The sequence below is a fragment of the Staurois parvus genome, unplaced genomic scaffold (assembly GCF_062004578.1).
Source record: "Staurois parvus isolate SC_StPar_1 unplaced genomic scaffold, SC_StPar_1.0 ptg000264l, whole genome shotgun sequence".
Taxonomy (NCBI): Eukaryota; Metazoa; Chordata; class Amphibia; order Anura; family Ranidae; genus Staurois; species Staurois parvus.
Window position 1 is genome coordinate 5,687,386 of NW_028318060.1, and position 22,044 is coordinate 5,709,429.

The 22,044-nt window shown below is 39.9% G+C and overlaps 1 protein-coding gene across 1 annotated transcript in view; it reads right to left on the minus strand.

Annotated features, from left to right (window-relative positions):
• Positions 1-21,208, minus strand: part of COL9A1 (collagen type IX alpha 1 chain) — a 168,908-nt gene extending 147,700 nt beyond the window's left edge. Inside the window, exons 1-5 of the mRNA XM_089681329.1 lie at positions 21,097-21,208; positions 20,814-20,887; positions 16,402-16,479; positions 15,969-16,101; positions 13,680-14,076 (exon numbers count right to left, since the gene is read on the minus strand). Of these exons, the coding sequence (XP_089537455.1) occupies positions 13,680-14,076; positions 15,969-16,101; positions 16,402-16,479; positions 20,814-20,887; positions 21,097-21,110 (696 nt within the window). The 5' untranslated portion in view covers positions 21,111-21,208. The remainder of the gene's footprint in view (positions 1-13,679; positions 14,077-15,968; positions 16,102-16,401; positions 16,480-20,813; positions 20,888-21,096) is intronic.
• Positions 21,209-22,044: the final 836 nt, after the last annotated feature.

Consider the following 22,044-nt stretch of genomic DNA (forward strand, 5'->3'; position numbering starts at 1 on the left):
AACCCCACAAGCAAGTAGACAGTGCTAGCCTTTCAGCATACTCTGCAGCCAATCTAATATGGAAGTGCCACATAATATATATTTGTAAAGTAAAGATTTTTTTTTGAATAAGGAAAAAAAAAGATCTGTTAATAAAGTTATAAAAGTTTGCAAAAAGTTAAAATAAAAAGTACCAAAAACCCATGTAGTTTTGTTTTTTTTTAAAGGCAATTTTTTATATATTATATAGCTCTTAAAAATCAGATGTGGTTACTAATTAAGGGCTCTTCAGAGGCTCAGCTGTGTTACAAGTTGGTAAAGTGCCTAGCTCTGCTCAATACTGCCACCTTGTGGATATTGGTAGACATTGCTTAATCACAAAGACTGCTTTCTTGTCTACAGCACAGTACTGTTTGGAACTAGGAGGCCTTTCATCTGTTGTGCAATAGCTTTTTGCATTTAACCTAATTTTATTATATCTCGCTAGGATATATACGCTATTAAAAGCCTTTAAACTATTTTAACAAGTAATTCTGGTATAGTTAAAATTTATAGTGCTAAACTAGAAAATCTGCACCAGTAGTGTAAAGAGACAATGGCTTACCTTGCGCTTAAATGTATATTTCTTAATGTTTGCCTCATCGTGATACCAAGAGCCTTCTGTTCTGTATAAGTAACCCATTGATGACTTGGGATATAAAGAATCTATTCAAGCTCCTCTAACAGAGTTTAGAGGAATTTAGTATTAAGGCAGAAAACACAAGTGCCCTATTTTCAATTTTCTAAAAGTAATTATAGCCACAGTGACAGTGAATGTTTGCAGTCTAAAACTGTACACCGCTCACATACTTCACACAAGTGTTCAATGATTGCTGACTGGGACACTTTCATGTATGCTTAAAGTTGTTGTAAAGGCTGAAAGTATTTCACCTTCATATATTCTATGCATGAAGGTAAAAAACCTTCTGTGTGCAGCTCCCCCCAGACCCCTTTACTTACCCGGGCTCCATCTCAATCCATCGATGAGCAGAAACTTTTCCTCCTCATTGGCTGAGACAACAGCGGGAGCCATTGGCTCCTGTTACTGTCAAACACAGCCAGTGAGCCAATGAGAAGAGAGCAGGGGATGGGGCTGAGCCTTGGTACTGTGTGTGAATAGACACAGAGCAGTGGCTTGGGAGTGAGCCTGCTTGGGTTCCCCCATAGCAAGCTGCTTGCTATGGGGGAACACAGCAATAGGGCCATAAGTGGGGGACCCGAGAAGACGAGCATTGGGGATGCTCTGTGCAAAACCACTGCACACAGCAGGTAAGTATGATATGTTTGTTATTTTTTAAAAATCTGCCTTTAATATCAATTTAAATTCGTGCCATGTCAGTATAAACAAATAAACATTGCCACTACATATTTGTCTTTAAAGGTGCAGTATCAGGGATTGTAATCCTATTCCTTACTTAGTATTTCACTGATCTAGACCAAGCATTCAACCAATGGACTACTGCAATATCTAACACGCATACTTTTTCCAGGTCAATCACTCATTAGTAGGGAAGTGCTCAAGGTTCGAACTGAATTTTGCTTGTTTTAGCACTCATCCAAAAGGACATTCATATATTGCCCAGAAAATAAAGGGGTGGGGATGATTCTGATCTTACTGAGAAATTATGGCCACATGGGAGACCCCACCCCTTTAGTCCACATTTAACGTCGGTGACTAAGAAATGTCATTCACAGCGAGGATAGCCATGGAATCTGCCGTGTCTTATGGTTGGAGAGTTTTTTTCTTATGGCAGTCAGTGGGCATTGTTCATAGTGATTGGCATGGCTCTGCATCACTAATGTGACAAAGAAGATGATGATGGATATCCATCATTGAGCATTTTTTTTTAGTTTTTATACTTTTTAATAAAGGACTGTGTGTCCTTTTTGTGTGTGTGTTTTTTTTACACTTTTCACTTTCTTGTACGAATGAGTAGGTGTGATATGTACCATTTATTTATTCATTTGGGGGGGGCGGGGGTCTCCAAATGGGTCTATTGGTCTCCTGTTATTTTTACAGGAGGCTTCCATATTTCTATAAGCCCCCCTCCTGTAGACCCCCATAACCAATGGGGAGGATGCCCTTGCCCTCATCAACACAGGGTAAATGTGCTGTGCCATGGGGGTCGCCTTAGCAAGGTACTGCGCAATGTGGAGGGCATGTGGCTTGGTATGGTACAGGATGGGGGGAAGGTGTTCATGCTTGCCCTGCCCCTCTCCTGGCCAATCAGGCTACATGCTTTTTTTGCCTGGGGCTTCCCATTAAATTGATACTAAACTCAAAGTATTGAATTTGGATGGCACCACACTTTTTATTTTCTATTTACATAACTCTTAACATCCATACTAATCCTTCATCAAAGATAAGGGTTTGATATTTATTTCTAGGGGGAATTCAATTAATTTCTTGCAGGGTTCCCCTTTAACGTCTATATCAGACCCTCTTGTAAGATAAGGGTCTGCTGTAAATAAAGGGAGTGCCCAGCTGTTTACCAACAAGAAGTAAATGGGCTGGCTACTTAAATAGCATTTTGTTTCTTTGTAAATATCAGCTTTGCTGCAGTAGGTTGTATACATCATACATATGCACAACATCACAGACAGGTTAAGGACGTCTCTCAGGTTATTTAAAAGAATTTAGCTTTTTTATTGTTTGACTTTAAGCATTATTAAAATTGATACTCCCTGCCAAACAGAATTTTACCAAAATTTGTTTTGGTTTGGTACATGTTCCCCATGGAAGTTGACTTATCCCTACTTGTTAGAAAAGCAAGGATAAGGATGACTGGGTCCAGACGTTAGCAATGGCAGCTCTGATATCTCTGCTCTAATGGGTCCCCTTTAGAGTGGATCTCAAACCAAATTGTTATTTTTTTAAAGGATAGGGTGGGCAAGAAATGTCATCTCTATCAGATTTGTATTGCTGTCTGTGATCTTTGATCTTTGTCATTGTGATCATTTCCTCTGTGGTCATCAGGGCACACACACCAGAAGGAAAGCTTTTTTCTTTTTAGCAAAGTTGGAAAGGGCTTTGTCTAGGGATAAATGTACAACGTTTTTCATTTAAATAATTATTAACCACTTTGTAATCAGCAGTCATTGATGCATAGAGGTCCAGGCCAAATCTAGTAGTGTCAGCATGTGTTGGTTAAAATAAAATTCCATGCAAAACCTAACTACTCTTAAAATGCTCCCTCCCTGCTTCTAACACCTATCCTGACTAACCTGTGTAAGAAAGATCTGTATACTTTGCCCTGGTCATTTGATCCAGCTTCCCTCTGTCAGCCAGCAGCTGCTGCAGGGGAGAGGAGAGAGCACTAACAACAGAAGGGCCTCAGGAAACTATGGGTAATGTCACTGCTCCAGGCATTACCAGTTGTTGTCAAGAACTCTCTCCTCTAAGCTGCAGCCAGGGCTGGCTGACACAAGGGATCACATGAACAGACTGTAGCCGCCTAAAAATAGGTAAGTATATAAATCTTTCTTACACAGGTTAGTTAGAATAACTGTTAGGATGGGGGAGGGAGCAATTTATAAGAGTAACAGTATCTGTACAATATATATATACATTATATTCATACAGTAGTTAATTACATTAATTACTAATTTTAAAAGTGCAATTTTATCTAACAGTTAAACTATTACATACAGTATGTGGCACTACAGATGAACACTGCAGCCAAAAGATGGTAGTGTTCATCGGCAAGTCAAAATCTTTCATTTTTTTCAATGCAGTCTTCAGCATGCATAGGATCATGATGTGATCATAAATGTTGGCTGCTAGTTCTCAAAGGGGAGAACCAGGGGCAGACTGAAAACCCGGGCAATAGGGGATCATGGGGCCCCTGTGTTCTTGCCCAAACTCAAAAAAGCCTATGAAAAAGGTACCAGGGGCATCTCATGGGGCCCGCTACTGAACCTGGGCCCTCGGGCAGTGCCCGAGTTTCCAAATGGTCAGTCCTCCCCTGGGGAGAACACATATAACTGTATCCTCGACAATGGTTTTTTTGTTAATATGCAGGTTGTGTGCAGGAAAGCAATAATTACACTAGCCTTGATTGTGAATTGAGACATTCTTCAAACACACTCAAACAGATTCATATTTTAGATGTACCAACAATTTGTGTTCCAGTGATTCTCCAGATTCTAATGCTGAGGGAACATGAATTTTCTACCTCCCTAGAAAATCTGCATGTCACATGTCTTTTGGTTTACCAAAGATGTGCTAGTTATTGATGTCAGAAGTTATTAAGAAGTTGAAACGCAGAGTTTTGTTTTATCAAGACAATGTACCTGAACACATTGTTAGTTTGAAATGGATGCTATACATTTCTGGAACAGCCATACAAATGCCCCACCTGGCACTGAGCACCTTTTATTAGTTTAAGCAGCTAAATGAAGCCCTGCAAGACCCTAAAAAACATTTTCTGGTGACAGTAAAGTGGCCATGGGGTTCAAGGGCCAAGATAAATGTATCATTTTATGAAGAATATACATTTTTGTCAGTTTTGGATAGAGTGGGGAAAAGTTCAATTTTTCCATCCATCATTTATTTTTGTCTGTGATCCCATTAAGGAGTTTTTCCTTTACTCATGTTCTTCTAAAGCCCATAGATGAAATGGAGGTAGCAGTCATCACTGTGTCAGTGACAGCAATAAAACTGTTGTCAGATGTTCCAACCCAGTGTTTCTCAAATTTTTATCAGTCAAGGCATACTCACCTCCTAAACGACATCTCTGACTGGATGTCGCTCCATTTCCTCAAGCTTAACCTCTCCAAAACCGAGCTTCTCGTCTTCCCTCCTGCCCGCCCCCCCATCCTATCCATCACTACTAACATCACCACCATCAATCCCGCCCCGCAAGCCAAAGTCCTTGGAGTCATTCTTGACTCTAACCTCTCCTTCCAACCTCATGTCAAATCACTTACAAACACATGCAGGCTCCACCTCCGCAATATCGCCAAAATACGCACCTTCCTTACCCCAGACACCACTAAACTACTCGTACACTCCCTGATTATCTCACGCCTTGACTACTGCAACTCCCTCCTCACCGGCCTACCCCAGTGCAGGCTCTCCCCGCTTCAGACCATCCTGAACTCAGCGGCTAGACTCATCCACCTCACCACCCGCTCCACCTCTGCCACCCCCCTCTGCCTATCCCTCCACTGGCTCCCTATCGCCCAACGCATCAAACTCAAACTACTCACTCTGACCTACAAAGCCGTTCACAACACTGCCCCTAACTACCTCACCAACCTGATTCCCAAGTACCACCCTACCCGTACCCTTCGCTCTTCACAGGACCTCCTTCTATCTTGCTCCCTGGTCTCCTCCTCACACGCACGTCTGCAAGACTTCTCCAGGTCCTCCCCCATCCTCTGGAACTCACTACCCCAATCCATCAGACTGTCACCTTCTCTCCTCACCTTCAGGCGCTCCCTGAAAACCCACCTCTTCAGGGAAGCCTACCCCACCCTCACCTAACTGCTGCTCTCCTTCATTCCTCCTACCACTCCATCCCCCACAGCCACTTCCTCCTGTACCACTACCCCCTCCTTCCTAGATTGTAAGCTCGAAAGAGTAGGGCCCTATAACCCCTCGTGTGCTGTTTGTAGTTGCTGTAATGTTTCATGTATTGTCCCCCCCTCTATTGTACAGCGCTGAGCAAACCGTTTGGCGCTATATAAACTCGATGTAATAATAATAATAATACTCATGTTGCAATGACTATGAAAAAGGTTTCTGCACTACTTTTTGCCGATTTCATTGTGACTTGCATAGATTTCTGTTATTTGAAGTTGCAAGCCGCAATTAAATCGGCAGTGCAAATGGCACTGATATGCAGCTTAAAAATCGTGCTGAAGTAGAGTGATGTCAAGATGCACCAGTGTGAACCAGGCCTTAAAGGAGAAGTACTGCTAAAGTTCTTGTGGCTGTACTTCTGCTGTGGATCACAGGAGTGCAGTTCATTTTTGCACTCCTGTGACTCGTTTTCATCAGACAGTGGGCTGACGTCACTCAGCCGGTCCAGGCTGGGGAAAGATCCCGACTTTAAAGTTGGAATCCACCCCAGAGTCTGGAGCGGCACCTGGCTCAGCCTCTTAGCTAGGGATATCCTTGATGTTTGAGTCAAACATAAGTTCGACTCAAACATTGGATGTTCGTGTGTTCTGTGAACACCCGAACGTTTATGATGTTCGGTGAGATATTTGCCCACTGTGCCCCACAATGCACTGCCCTTCAAAAGTGCATTTTGATTGGCCACAGCAATGCACCTGACCACAGGTCAGTGGGGAACCCCACTGACAGCTGAAACATTACTGCATGTGTTCACTACTAAAATACTGCATAACTTAATAAAATAACTCATTAGGTATTTTAGTGAATGCCAACGTTTTTTGGAAAAATTTCCCCTGAGTTTGAAGTTTGTGGTTGAACTTTCCTTAGGTTCAGATGTTCAACCACGAACCAAACAGGGAGATGTTTGGCTCATCACTACTCTCAGCAAGCCTCTAACAGCCTGAGCAATCCGCTCCCTCTCCTCCACAATTCAGCGTTCCCATAAGCGCGGGGAGCAGAGGAGGCAGCGGTGACTGACAGTCACCACTCTCTGCTCATAGCAGCTGTGAGAACTCAGCGATCAGCGGTAATGTGATCACTGAGTTCGGGAGACAGATGGAGCACCGGACCAATTTTTGGGGGATAGTTTGGGAGAAAAAACAAACCTCACACTTTTAAGATAGTTTTAGATAAAGTGGAGAAGAATCAAAGCCCTATCAGGCTTTTACTACCATCTGGGACTCTGTTAGAAAGATTTACACTCACTTCCTGCCCTGACAGCAACAGATTTCCCTAACTTCCTCTCTCTGTTTAACGGAGCATAAATTTTGGCTTGACATACACTTTAATTTTTTAAAACCCTATTTCAATGTGTAATATGCAGCAGCAGAATGCTGTACTATATTAGCCATCAACAAAAGTAGAAGTTTGGATTTAGGAATAGCTTTGGCCATATTTCTTTCTTAACCTATAAATTGTATCATCCTAAATCCAAATTCGACTTATGTAAAATACTTATGAAAACAACATTTTTGCTCAAACATGAATGCTATTGTTTTGAATCACCAATAACTGCCAAGCAACTAGTATTTTAAAAAAGGAGAGTTCAGCAATGGCAATCTGTATAATTTATTAGAAAGGAGTTCATTAAAGATAGAAAGATTCCATCGAGATACTGTTAACTTTTGCTCTAAAAGCAAATTTGTAAAAAATGTAATAGTAACATAAAAAAATGCAATAAGGTAATATTACATATACTCTTTTACAATACACTGTATTTTCTCTTAAAAAAAAATTGTCATCTTGTTCATTTAGGGCTTGTAACAAACTCTTGCCCTACCTGAACCACTGATATTCATCTCAACAATGTTTTCCAGCCACTCCTTCCTTTATAACAGCTGGCACTAAAATTCTTGGTGTTTCCTAGCATCAGATGCTATTGGGATCACTCCTTCTGTCATGTGACAGTTTAGCTCTAGTTATTGGCTGCTGGACCTGTACACTGTTACAGGAGAGGATGTCACATGGCCTCTCCATACCTGGAAGTACTGGGTATTGCTGCTGACTGTGATGGAGGCAAGGTTAGTATTAGGGTGCAGGGGGCCCTTGCAGAGTCACTGAATGAGCAAAGTGATAGTGTTTCCTTAAATGGGATCTGTGACTTGGACTGTTAGGAGCAGGAGCTGTTAGGAATTGTTAGGACCCCCCTAGCAGTCTGACATAGTTATGGATGGATCTGTTTTAAACCGAAAGTTATTATTAAGTTATTATTAAAAAAAAAAAACAATCGAATGTTCAGGGTAGGAGTAGTTAACAAAACGTTTCTGCTCCTATATGTTCTGTACATATTATCTGATTTGAACTTACCACACTGCAAAAGAGATTTAAAGATGAAAAGATTTAAAGATCAATGAGACAAGGATATGTCCTGGCACATAATCCCTGTTTCGTAACGTTCAGTTTGCTACACGTTGGTCTTAAATCAATGTTAACCAGTTGTTTATGGAGTTGATATTTATGGACCTAAAACATTAAATTGATAGCGAATGTTATTTTCTGCACGTAATGTTGCATGACACAACTTTGATACCACAAAGGAGTAGTAAACATAGGAAAGGAGTTTCATCAACATTTAATGGGAGGATACTCTCTCCAAAAGCCAGTTTTCTGCGAAAACTGCAAACCTGCACTATTAAATTTAGGAATTCAATGCAAATCAAAGTCTAACTTACTTTTTTAGGGCAAAAGCCCACACAGAAAAACCTTTCATATAGAATGTCAAGTTTCCTAGCTTAAGGTTCACTACCCTTATTATAATCTGACTGCATAACCTTCTTTATATCTACCAATAACTATGTTGGGCAAGTGCCTTCCTGATTGAATTCTGATTGATTGGATATTTTGGATAGGGCCTTATTATACTTTCTGAAAAATGTGTTGAGAAACACTGCCTTAGCTTAACCTGGAGAAACAATTTATAGATCATCTGCCCTTTGTTTTTTGGACGATATAATTTTCAGTAAATGCAATGCAATATTTCATCTAAAGAGATGCAGACCCTGCAATTTTCCTCAGAGCTCAGCAGGTGCAGCAGCCGATTGATAATTATAAAACCACTCCCATACAGATTCACTTTCCACATGGACACAGAGAAACAAACATCTATATCTTCAGAATAACAAAAGGATTAAGTCAAGCAGCTAGAGGAGAAAGTTCTTATTGAGAAGGCTGTATTGAGGAGAAAGGAGAGGAGGAAGGAGAGAGAGGTTCATGTCATGAACATCGACCTACCACGCAGATTAGATTGAACTACAATACCATCTCAATTCGTATGAACTGAACTGTCATTCCCATTCCAAAAAAATGTTTCTTTTTTCTCTTTTTCATTTTTTATTTTATTTTATTTTTCATATTTCATATTTTCACTTTTTATTAGGTTTTTGCACTCATTTAAAAATATTAATTGATTCTTTTTTAATTTATTTATATATTTATATCAATTATGGATTTAAGTATTATTGAATTATTGGTGATACACTTCAGCCATTTATAATTTATTATAGCACTCATAGTTGTATATATTGGAGCGCGGTACAATATTGATATATAAAACATTTAAAAACAGACTACATTAATGTAAGATGTCTCCTTGAAGTGATCGTGATATACTTTTTTAGAATTCGATATGTCTTTGGCTGAATATCTAGTTTGGTGTAACAAAATATAGATGTATAGCTCTTGAAAAATATTTCAATAAACAGAAAGAAAAACATTTTTTTATTCCTTTCTCTGTTCTCATTAGAGAGAATTTCAATCAGTTCCTGCCTTACTGACATACTGTGATTAAGTGAGGGAAAATCATCCCAAGGGGGTAAAGACAACTTAAAAACTCTGAGAGCTTCTCACTAGTTAATAAACCATAAAAAAAAAATTTCAGTTAACCCTAAACCAACTTGCATCTATATAATTTTCCTGCTATGAACAATATAATCTAGGATATATTGCACTAGGTCATTGCCTATCCCCCTTCTCTCTTTCTCTCTCTCCCCCCATATCTCCCTCTCCCTCTCTCTCCCCTTCCCTCTTTTTTAGTCCCCCAATACAGGGTTTATATAGCGCCAACAGTTTGCACAGTGCTTTACAAAATTAAGGTAGACATTACAGTTGCAATACAATTTGGTACAACAGGGAACAGAGGGCCTTGCTCGTTAGAGTTTACAGTCTCTCTTCCTTTCTCTCCCCCCCCCTGCCCCTTCCAGCACCCCCTCTCTCTCCCCCCTTTCTCCCTTTCTATGTCTCCTCTTCTTTCTCCCTCTTCTCCCCCCCCATACCTCTCTATCCCCCCCTCTCTCTTTCTTTCTTTCTTTCTCTCTCCCCCTCTCTACTCCCTTTCCCTCCCCCCTCTCTCTTTCTCCCCTTTCTCCTCCTTTCTCCTCCTTTCTCTTTCTCCCTCCCTCTTTCTCCATTTCTATCTCCCCCTCTCTCCTTCTCTCTCTCATCTCTCTCACTCTCCACCCCCACTCCTTATCTCCCCCTCCTTTCTCTCTCTTCCCCTCTTTCTCTCTTCTTCACTCCCCATCTCTTTCTGTCTCTCTCCCCTTCTTTCTGTCCCTCCCTGTGTCTCCCCCTCTATCTTTCCCATTCTCCACCGTCTCTTTATCTCTCTCCCTCCCCCCTCTCTACTTCTGCCCCCCTCCGCTATCACTCTCTCCTTCTATATCTCCCTCTCCCTTTCTCTCCTCCCCTCTTTCTCTCCCTCTCTCTCTCCATCTCATTCTCTCTTGCCCCATTCTCTCTCCCCCTCTTTCTCCCTTCCTCAATTCCCCTCTCTCTCTATTTCTCTCTCCCCTCTCTCTATATCTCTATCTCCCTCTACCCCCCCCCCCCCCATCTCTCTCCTGTTCGCTCTCTCTTTCCCATTCACCACCATCTCTTTTTATATCCCCCCCCTCCCTCTTTCACTACCTCTCTCTCCCCCCATCTCTCTCTCCTTCTATCTCTCTCTCTCCCTTTATCTCTCCCCCTCTCTCTCTCTCCCTCTCTCTCTCCCCACCTCTCTCTCCTTCTCTCTGCCCCCTTTCTCTCTCTCCCCCCTCTTTCTCTCTCCGTCACTTTCCCTTCCTCTCTCTATCTCCCTCTATCTCTCTCCTGCTCTCTTTTCCATTCTCCACAGTCTCTTTTTATTTCTCCCTCCCTCTATCTCTACCCCCCTTTCTATAACTCCTCCTTTCTCTACCCCTCTCTCTCTTTCTCCCTCTCTCTCTACCTCTCTTTTTCTCTCCCTCTCTCTCTCTCCCTCTTTCTTTCCTTCTCTCTCTCCCCACCTCTCTCTCTTTTTCTCTGCCTCCCTCTCTCTCTCCCCTCCCTCTACCTCTCTCCCTGCACTCTCTCTCACTATGCTCTCTTACCTGGACTAATGCATGATTCTCATACTATTTGTGTTACTTTAATAAAAATATTAAAAAGGCAAAATGGCAAACTGTAAGGTGAAAATAAAAATGTTTTACGTTCATATTATATACAAAAAATAATTTCATTGTAACAGAAAAGAAGGCTTTAAATGAGAAGCTATTAAAATAACCACATTTTACAAACACCTTTGAAGTTAGGTGGCAGCTAGTATTCAGTCAAGAAAATCACACCAAAAATTAGAGTGTCTGCACCGCCTCCTTCCACTACACTGTGCTGATTGTGTTGATTCATAGCTTACACAAAGAAACTATTTTAGCCCTGCATAGTTACAGTATTCCCAGAAATGGGCAGGGATATGTTGAAGAGCAAAAATTTGAAACCCTGCATGTAAGGATGGGAAATGACATGGAGGCACTATGAAAAGACGTTTATTTTCAGAGAGAGGTCTGCACTAATTTTATGAATGTGTTGTTTCGGTTTTTTTTGGGGGGGGGGTTTTGGGGGGGGGGAATTTTAGCAGGCTATGTTAGATACAAATAGTGGAGTTCTGAATGGAAGCTTTACCTTCTCAGATATATTTTAGAAATGTAATTAGCCTAATGTTATCAAAAGAATGTAAATGCACCTTAGTTTGCCATGTTCTAAGAATGTACTCCACTAAATAGGAAAGGAGTGTAGTTCTCCCAGCAGTATAGATAATAGGAATGAGTGCTGTCATTGTTCAGAAGTGAATCTGAATTTCTGCAAGGAGGTATAAAATAAAATTGCGGAATAAACTGAAAAGTGCTATTAAATAAAATATAAAACTTTTGCTACAACTGCCCAAAAGATGACCCCCCACACCTGTGCTTATGTATGACATCAACAAATGACCAGCTAGAAGTGATTACGTTATGTGCCCCAGTTTCCAATTTTTCATGCAATAAACCTATACCTTTCTTTGTATGACCAGTTGGAGATCTGATCAATTGATTTGTGGCCTAAAGGACAAGAATAGAATATTTGTGGAAGATTAAGATTAAGATTTTAATTTTACCAAACATTGATAGTAAATGAAAAGTAAAAATATAATATTCTGTTTTAACAAGTAAACAAAGTAAACACATCTACAAAAGGAAGCAACACGTGTATATCGCTGAGCTTTAAGAGTATATCACTGGCACAAGGTCTAATAAAGGAACTGAAAAATGATATGTTGAAATTGATTACCAGAACAAAATAATCTCTTTTAAAGCTGAAGTTTAAGTATGATTTTTCATTGATAGTTTCAGCTTGGACCATGGTAGGCTTGTAGGTATACATATCTTATGCCTGAGTGACTGCTGTGGAAGCTGTCAATCACTGTAATAGTCACTTCTACTACAGTAATAGCGGTGATGTTCTGGGTCCTGTGCCGAGCAGTTGTCCTACTACAGAGTAAACACAGGAGGTGGCTTTTCAGCACCATAGCCACTCACAGAACGCCTTATATTTTTTTTTCAGCTAATACAAAGAATTGTCTAATTGGACAAGGTAGAGAGGTGGGGCAAGGAACGTCATGATATCCACCTAGTCCATTCAGAAATTGCTTGTATTCATTTAAAAAATACACTTTGATCTATGCATGGTGGCAGTGAGCGCCCCCTGTGGTTACTAAGGCAGCCACTTGGCACAGGACCTGGAGCATCTCCAATATCACTGTAGTAATGCTGACTACTAAAGTGAATTCCAGATGCCACAAGTATGAGATATGCATTTAGGTATGAGATATGCATACTTACATTGGTTCAAGTTGAAAAAGAACACACAGGGGGCGCAAACGCCTGGAGCATTACCCAAGATTTATTGAGAGAAATATATAAAAAGCCAAATGCATACTCACAAACGACAGAAGTATTATGCATAGATAAAACAACCAGTGGTCAACTAACATGAAAGAAGGGTCCCAACAGTTGGTAGTGTCGGCACACTGGCGCGTTTCGGGGACGTGTCCCCTTTCTCAGAGCTGACTCTCTCACTGCATTGCTTTGACATTGTCCCAAGGAATAGCACCCTGCAACACACTTTAAACTAGTGACTGCTCCTTTTGAGCACTAGAGAGGTGGTTTGGTGACTTGTATTAGTTCCCGTTAGACCAATTTAATTACTTAATAAAAATTATACCTAGACCCTAGCTTTGAGCTATACAAGCTAAATGAATGACATTGATAAAATGACATAGCAGGGTGGGATTGGTTTCCTAAAGGAGTAGTGTCTGTTCACTTTGCAAGGAGCATGTTCACTTTTAAAAGTGGATTTCATTAAAAAATATGACACTGGGGTTGATTTACTCAAACTGTAGAGTGGAAATCTGGAGCAATTCTTCATAGAAACGAATCAGCTTCCAGGCTTTATTGTCAAAGTTTAATTGAACATACTGAAGTTAGTAGCTGATTGGCTAGCATGCAGAGCTGCACCAGATTTTGCATTCTCCAGTTTCAGTAAATCAACCCCACTGTGTTCACTTTGAGTCCCAATAATGTGCTAGAGAACTCATTGTTTTCATTTCTCTGACACATGCTTAGGAGATCAAAGTGACAACAGCTTTACTTTGTTCGCTAAAATTCACTATGCTAGGTGCACATCCTTTTATCTTTTAACAAATCAGCCTCATCACCTTTTAAAATAAATGACAATAATAAATAAACAAAATGTCTTTGAAACTTACCGGCACAGATACTTCATGGTTACTTTTCAGTTTTCCCAATATAGTATAGCCATCTACACTAATTTTTCCTCTGGGAACCAGCTTGAATGACTCCACTTTGATACAGTCAATGTAAAGAGTGAGTCTAGACTTCTGCACACTGAAGAGAACTTTGTGAAACTTGGTGTCAAACAAAAAGGGGAGCTGGTTGAAGGTGATGGTGTTCAATCGTCCATCTGTTCCTTTGTAGGAGAACTCAAGAGCCTTTTTAGGGCCATTGAAATTGATTGAGGCTTGTTGCTTCCCTTCTGAGTCCACAATTTGCCAGATAGTCCAATATTTATTCTTTGAGTTTTCTTTCATCCGGAAAGTAAACATGAAGGAATATTCCTCTGGTAGTCCACTACTATAGATGTGCCTAGACAATACAATGTTTGCCACTATAATAATTAGTCACTGGACAAAATGTAATGCAGTGAATACATAAGACACCATTAGGGTTTGTGTACATGGGTGTTCTTTTTAATAATTTATATGAATTTCAAACACATCAAATGCAAATCAGCAGATTCCCATTTACTATAGTGGTGCAGTGTGGGTTACTGGAGCTGCATTGGCCTGCTATGCATGGTCTTTTTTGGATACATGGCACTAAGTTGTGTTTGATTACAAGGCAAACCAGGTGTGATTTGCTTTCACTGTTGTGTTTGAATTAAAGGTTGCCATTTGACATCAATGCTCCTGTACTCAAGCTCTTAGATGGGGTCAAAGTTTATTTTTCACTGGATGTAATAACTGGGCCACATACACACACATTAATAGAGCCTGAATCATTTTACTGTGTTCAAATTGTACAACAGATGTGAATATGAACTGTTTGTACCCTAAATAACCATAAAAAACACTCAAGCAATCTATTTCTTAAGATACTACACTAGGGTGTGGTGACAGTGTTTGTGGATCACTAGTAAACTCTCCATAAGAATATGTATAGAATGCAATCTGGAGAGATGAAAAAAAGGAAGTTCAGCTCAGAGCAACAGGGACAGGAAATGCGGGTCCCCATACAAAAAAAAAGAAACTGTTTAGAGTAACCCTCAAGTTCCACACCAGGTATGGATGGATTTTATGGGGGAACCCTACAAAAAAATTAGAGAACCCCTAACATCAGTGCCAGGCCCTTATCCAAGCATGAAGCCTGGCAGGCCAGGAAAGGGGGCAAGTTTGTTCCCCCACCATCCTGAAGTATACCAGGTTACAGGCCTCCTGAATTATACCAGGGTACCTTGCCAGGGGGGACCCATGTCAGTAAGAACAAGGGTCTCTTCCCCCTAACCCTTGACCAGTGGTTATGGAGATCTGCAGTATGGGGGTGTATCAGAATCTAGAAGCCCTCTTAAAAATAAGAAGGCCCCTAATACTGCCTTCCCCATTTTTATTAATGTTTTTATGGGGTTTTCTTAAAATCCGTACCAGATATGTTTGGCTCATCACCTTTAAGCAGAAGTAGTGAGGTCAATTATGGAAATAAATATAGCTGGACAGTGTAGCCTGTATCAGGGTATCTTTGTAGTAGTGGACTGGAATTGTGGTAGTACTGAACTACATATAATTTACTAATGTCAACTTTCTTGATAGTGGTCTCCTTTAAATTGGAGAGAAAGAAGACAATACTACTTAATCTCTATACCTGTCCACAAATTATAATTGTTTGATTTAAATAAAACCCATATTAGCCCAGACAGCATCTTACCATTTACTTTCCATTACGATAAAATTGAAATTTTGAAACGTGGATATTTCAGTTGCATAAACTATATTACACATATTATGATTTTATGATTTTAAGTTAAACAGTAACTTCTACAACAGCAGTGGAAGCCTAGAACCTTGTTTAACATCTAGCAAGGTCTTTCAGCACCACTGTATGTGAACAGCAACAGCAAATGCCTGTCTGTGGCCAAACTTGTCACTAGAGAGCGCTCGTAGCCAATAAATGAAATCTATTTAACTCCTGAAAGCACACTTGTACAGATGTAATGCATTGCTGCCTTGTATGTTTTGTTTTGTAGACCAACCATGTTCTTTATATGAGCAAAATTAGTTTTAGTCTGATTAGAAGGCAGGAAGCTAACACCAAAACCCCAGCATTAATTAGATGTACATAATCAACCTTGCAACCCAATTAACACAAATCTCTCCAGAGACTTGGGATTTTATACTTTTTTCACTCTATATCTTACTCTGATGTGTCTTTTACCAGCTCTAAATGTATTCAATTAAAAAAATGTCATTAAAGAAAATACACACCTTGTCAAAATTCTGAAGTCAACACTGGGCCCCAGCTGATAGGCTACTTGATAGGGAGAAGTGCCCACCACTGACTGAATCGCCCCGACAGAGGCAGCTCTGTCTATCTGGAACTTGGAGATCAGATCAAAGCCTACAACAGGAAATGGTAAACTCATGTTTATGGTGTAAGAGATAAACAACTATTAATGACTTGCATCTGCAGAGCCTTTGATGGCCATTTATTTTTACTTGGATGCAAACACAAAATTGTCTTGGGGGTTGAAAATTAGGCAATCATTAAACAGCCTGTACTATCACATCTTACAGCATGCAGGGATGAAAATGTCAACATTCATTATATGAATACGCTGTTGAACTGTCTATCCAAAATGCATCCTACTGGTCTAATAATGAAAGAAATTGTTTACCATTAAATTCAGTCTTCACTTACCTGGAAGGTCATCCTGTCCACCATTAAGGGGTGGGCACTTGTGCTGTATGTTGTTGAATTTTAGATTGAAAGGGAATCCTGAAACAAGACATTGATTCACGTCAAAAGCAAGCTTTAATGCATATCTAAACCCAAGAGCAAAAATCGATAGTATTGCATCTTATGGTCCTTAGATGTGGTGTCTGCATTAGTTTTCACTGTGATTTTAACTTGGTAATCCTGCCATTAACACACTTACTGTTCTAGGCTGACAAATGTACTGAGCAGCATAGTCACCCTAGGACATGAAGTGAACTAGGACTACTAACACTGTTAGGACTACATAACACCTCTCTTTCTTCCTTAGGGGACTGATTCAAAAATAGCCATTCTTCCAGCCAGAAATCATGTAAGCTGATAACGTCCTGTACTCTCTACCTCTGAAATGTTATAGTTACTTTAACAACCCAGAGGTAGAGCTTACAGGATGTTATCAGCTTACATGATTTCTGGGTGAAAGAATGGCTATTTTTTTAATTAGTCAAACAGATATAAAAAAAATAGCCATTCTTCCAGCCAGAAATCTTGTGAGCTGATAATGTCCTTTAAGCTCTACCTCTGGGTTGTTAAAGTAACTATGTAACTTTAACAGTCCAGAGGTAGAGAGTACAGGACGTTATCAGCTTACATGATTTCTGGGTGAAAGAATGGCTATTTTTGAATTTGTCAAACAGATATAAAAAAATAACCATTCTCCCAGACAGAAATCATGTGAGCTGATAACATCCTGTAAGCTCTACCTCTGGGTTGTTAAAGTAACTATAACAGTCCAGAGGTAGAGAGTACAGGACGTTATCAGCTCACATGATTTCTGGCTGGGAGAATGGCTATTTTTTTTATATCTGTTTGACAAATTAAAAAATTAGCCATTCTTTCACCCAGAAATTATGGGAGCTGATAACATCCTGTAATCTCTACCTCTGGGTTGGTAAAGTAACTATAACAGTCCAGAGGTATTGAGTACAGGACGTTATCAGCTCACATGATTTCTGGCTGGGAGAATGGTTATTTTTTTTATATCTGTTTGACAAATTCAAAAATAGCCATTCTTCCAGCCAGAAATTATGTAAGCTGATAAAGTCCTGTACTGTCTACCTCTGGAATGTTATAGTTACTTTAACAACCCAGAGGTAGAGCTTACAGGATGTTATCAGCTCCCATAATTTCTGGGTGAAAGAATGGCTAATTTTTTAATTTGTCAAACAGATATAAAAAAAATAGCCATTCTCCCAGCCAGAAATCATGTAAGCTGATAACGTCCTGTACTCTCTGGAATGTTATAGTTACTTTAACAACCCAGAGGTAGAGCTTACAGGATGTTATCAGCTCACAAGATTTCTGGCTGGGTTGTTAAAGTAACTATAACATTCCAGAGGTAGAGAGTACAGGACTTTATCAGCTTACATAATTTCTGGCTGGAAGAATGGCTATTTTTGAATTTGTCAAACAGATATGAAAAAAATAACCATTCTCCCAGCCAGAAATCATGTGAGCTGATAACGTCCTGTACTCAATACCTCTGGACTGTTATAGTTACTTTACCAACCCAGAGGTAGAGATTACAGGATGTTATCAGCTCCCATAATTTCTGGGTGAAAGAATGGCTAATTTTTTAATTTGTCAAACAGATATAAAAAAAATAGCCATTCTCCCAGCCAGAAATCATGTGAGCTGATTTTGTTAAATCAAACAATTATAATTTGTGGACAGGTATAGAGATTAAGTAGTATTGTCTTTTTTCTCTCCAATTTAAAGGAGACCACTATCAAGAACGTTAACATTAGTAAATTATATGTAGTTCAGTACTACCACAATTCCAGTCTACTACTACAAAGATACCCTGATACAGGCTACACTGTCCAGCTATATTTATTTCCATAATTGACCTCATTACTTCTACTTAAAGGTGATGAGCCAAACACATCTGGTATGGATATTAAGAAAACCCCATAAAAACATTAATAAAAATGGGGAAGGCAGTATTAGGGGCCTTCTTATTTTTAAGAGGGCTTCTAGATTCTGATACACCCCCATACTGCAGATCTCCATAACCACTGGTTAAGGGTTAGGGGGAAGATTCCAGAGAGTACAAGACGTTATCAGCTTACATGATTTCTGGCTGGGAGAATGGCTATTTTTTTATATCTGTTTGACAAATTAAAAAAATAGCCATTCTTTCACCCAGAAATCATGTGAGCTGATAACATCCTGTAAGCTCTACCTCTGGGTTGTTAAAGTAACTATAACATTCCAGAGAGTACAGGACGTCATCAGCTTACATGATTTCTGGCTGAAAGAATGGCTATTTTTGAATTTGTCAAACAGATATAAAAAAAATAGCCATTCCTCCAGCCAGAAATCTTGTGAGCTCATTATGTCCTGCACTCTCTACCTCTGGGTTGTTAAAGTAACTATGTAACTATAATTGTCCAGAGGTAGAGAGTACAGGACATAATGAGCTCACATAATTTCTGGCTGGAAGAATGGCTATTTTTTTTTAATTGTCAAACAGATATAATAAAATTCTTTCAATGGTATATTTAGCAGACCAAAAAGGGGGAAATAGGAGAAATGTATTACTAGAGTTTACATACATCTTAAGGGTTTCCTTGTACTGTATATTATATTTTAGTTATGCATATAGTCATAAATGTAAGGTTATGAGAACAAATTGGATGTACCCAAATGTAAATTGAATGAAAAAAAATGTGACATATTCTTTACATAGAAATGAACGTTAGCTATTCTTATGGACTGCCAACAAGAGACCTTTGTTTTGTGTGTGCTGCTAACATTAGTCTGAAATGAGGTGCAATTATTTCCATATGTTGTATATGGTAGGGGCCATGCCAACTAAAAACAAGCCACACTGTATATCCAGTCTTTTTCCCAAGGGGCATAGTAATCACAGCAGTTATAAAGTAATCCCATTGCAACCACATCCATTACAGCAGGAGTGTTGGGCCTAGGCTATTACAGGCGAGAGTCATCATCCAGAAAGTAGTCTTCCCTTCATTGGGAATGAATGTCTGTGAGGATTTGAGGCTTTCCTACACATGGGCTGTGGTTTATTGACATTTACAAGAAGTAGAGTGGGGAGATCAAATAAGGGACCACCTTAATCTAAACACTCAGTGGTCTGCTTGTCTGAAAGCAGCTGCTCTGAGCAGGAAAAATAAACATTTTCTTTACAAACGGGCTCAATATGACCCAAAAGCAGCCTGGAAAATGTTCCTGAAGTCTGGTTTGTGAGTGAAGGAGCTGGAGTTGTGGCCTCTGGACAGAGCACCCAGTCCTGCACAGAGAGCTCTTTCTACGCACTGACCCAGGCTGTACAGTTCTTTCCTTTGAATAACATTCCCCTTTGCAAAAACACCTTTCAGTCCTAATGCAGCATGTACTGTATCTGCAATTACAGCTATCTGGCTACCTGCCAGCCTTATAGGATCAAAGGGCAATTCATGCCAAGTCTATAGAGCTCCACCTTTTAGGATGACTGTGGACCAAGCACAGCGTACCCTGTGCCCGAGGCTCAACCAGACAGCAGCATACAGAGCAATCAGTTACATTACAATGTACATTTACATACATTACTGTCCATAGCTCTCCGTACAAGTACTGCTAGAACTGCAGCAGACCAATCAGGGCTCTCTACTCTTATACAGCTGACCATACACTATACAATCTGATTGCACAACCTGTTTTAGATCTACCAATAACTATGCAGCAGGCAGCTTTGATACTAATCAAATGGATTGTTTAGGTATGTTCTCATATGACATCGTTTTAGTTAAGCTCCATACATATTACAATCTCACCATACAGTCTTTAAACAATCAACTTTATATTTATCAAAACGATATATTATAAGGATCTAGCTAAACCATCCAATCAAAATGTACCCAATTAGACAGGTCCTTGCACCACCTATTTGCCTTATTTCTCACCCTTCTTAATTCCAATGAAAAATATATAAAAGTAGCCATAAAGGAATTGTGGCTGGAGATGGGCTTTAAAACTGCCAACAGAACCATAATTATTTGGCTTTGCTATGGTCCACAAATTTGATGACTGAGCTAATGCCATTGGATTGTTATTGAGCTACTCTGTGAAGCTCACCATAAACGTTACAACCTGTACAATCTGTATCATCTTTGTGCATTCAGCTATATACATTTACCAAAATGATGTAATATGAGGACCTACGTAAACTATCCAATCAATTTGTATTCAATCAGACAAGCCCTTGCACTGCAGATCTAAAGGAAATTGTACAATCAGAATGTAACGTGTGTGGTGAGCTTAAAGCAGATTGCACAATCAGATTGTATAGTGTGTAGCCAGCTTACTTGATAGTCACTTCATTCACTTACGTGTATAATGTTCTATGGTAGCAGATACCAGGGGTCCCAGGAAGCTGATCATGTACAAGGCAAGTGGTGCTTTCCTGTTGAAACAAATGAAATTTAGTAGTATACAGTGATGAGCCCTATGTAATAAATGCATGGCAATCAAGTGTCGAAGTGTCCCATTCACACTGCTTGTCCTATAGCTCCCAGTGCAGGTGCTGACAGCTAAAGATGTCCTAGGTTCAATTCACTAACGTGTCAGCAGTTGAATTTCCCTCCTCCACAATAGTTCAGTTCTTGCTCTTACCAGGTGCCCTTCATGATTCCTTTTTCGTTGTCATTAGATCCCTGGTATCCCTAGGTACTAGTGTTTTTTACAGTCAATGTAAATTTTTATAGGGGGTATAATTTTCTAGTATTTCGCCTACCAATCAGAGGAAGGCTGCTTAGTGTAGGACTCCACCTCTCCAGCTATTTGCATGTGTACACTGTGTCTGTGTGTGGATGGGCTGCTGTTAGGGGGGGCTCAGTGAGGGGTCTGCAGTGAAGGTGGGCACACTGAGGATTTCAGGAGATCTGTAGCTGAGAGCTTCCTATGATGTACTGGGCATCTTTATTCCCTGCTGATTAGGGATTCTGCTTACCTATACGCTAAGCGTGTGATTTTTCACAAAGTGAAATAATCCACTCAGATTCACATTTTTCTTTATAAACAGTTTTGCAAGCAGGTATACTGTGAAATCCCATTATAGTGCTGTAAAACGCACTATACACTATACACTATACAATCTGATTGTACAATCCCCTCTGCCATCAACTATGTAGTCCAGGGGCCTGCCAGACTGGATAAAGATAAAGAATGACCTGATAGATTAGATGTGTCCTCTTGTTAAATAGGTTTGGTAAATCTAAAGAAGATTATACAGAAATTATACAATCAGATCATATAGTATATGGTCACCAAGAAGCAATAAGGGTGTACAATAATGGACTAACCCAAAGCAACCAATTTGATTATATTTTAGTTTGGTCAGATCAGTTAAAGGAGACATTCACCTTTCGTAACATGTTACATGTTACACCGATATTCAGGGTGTAACATATGACATGTTATGAAATGACTGGCCCCCCTCGCTAGCTGTTAAAATTTTTTAAAAACATGTCCTTGTGGGGCTCTGCCCACCCAGCCACGTCACTCATTCACAGAGTTCCATGAATGAGAAACTACAAGTTCAGAGAGCCTTAGCGGCTGTGG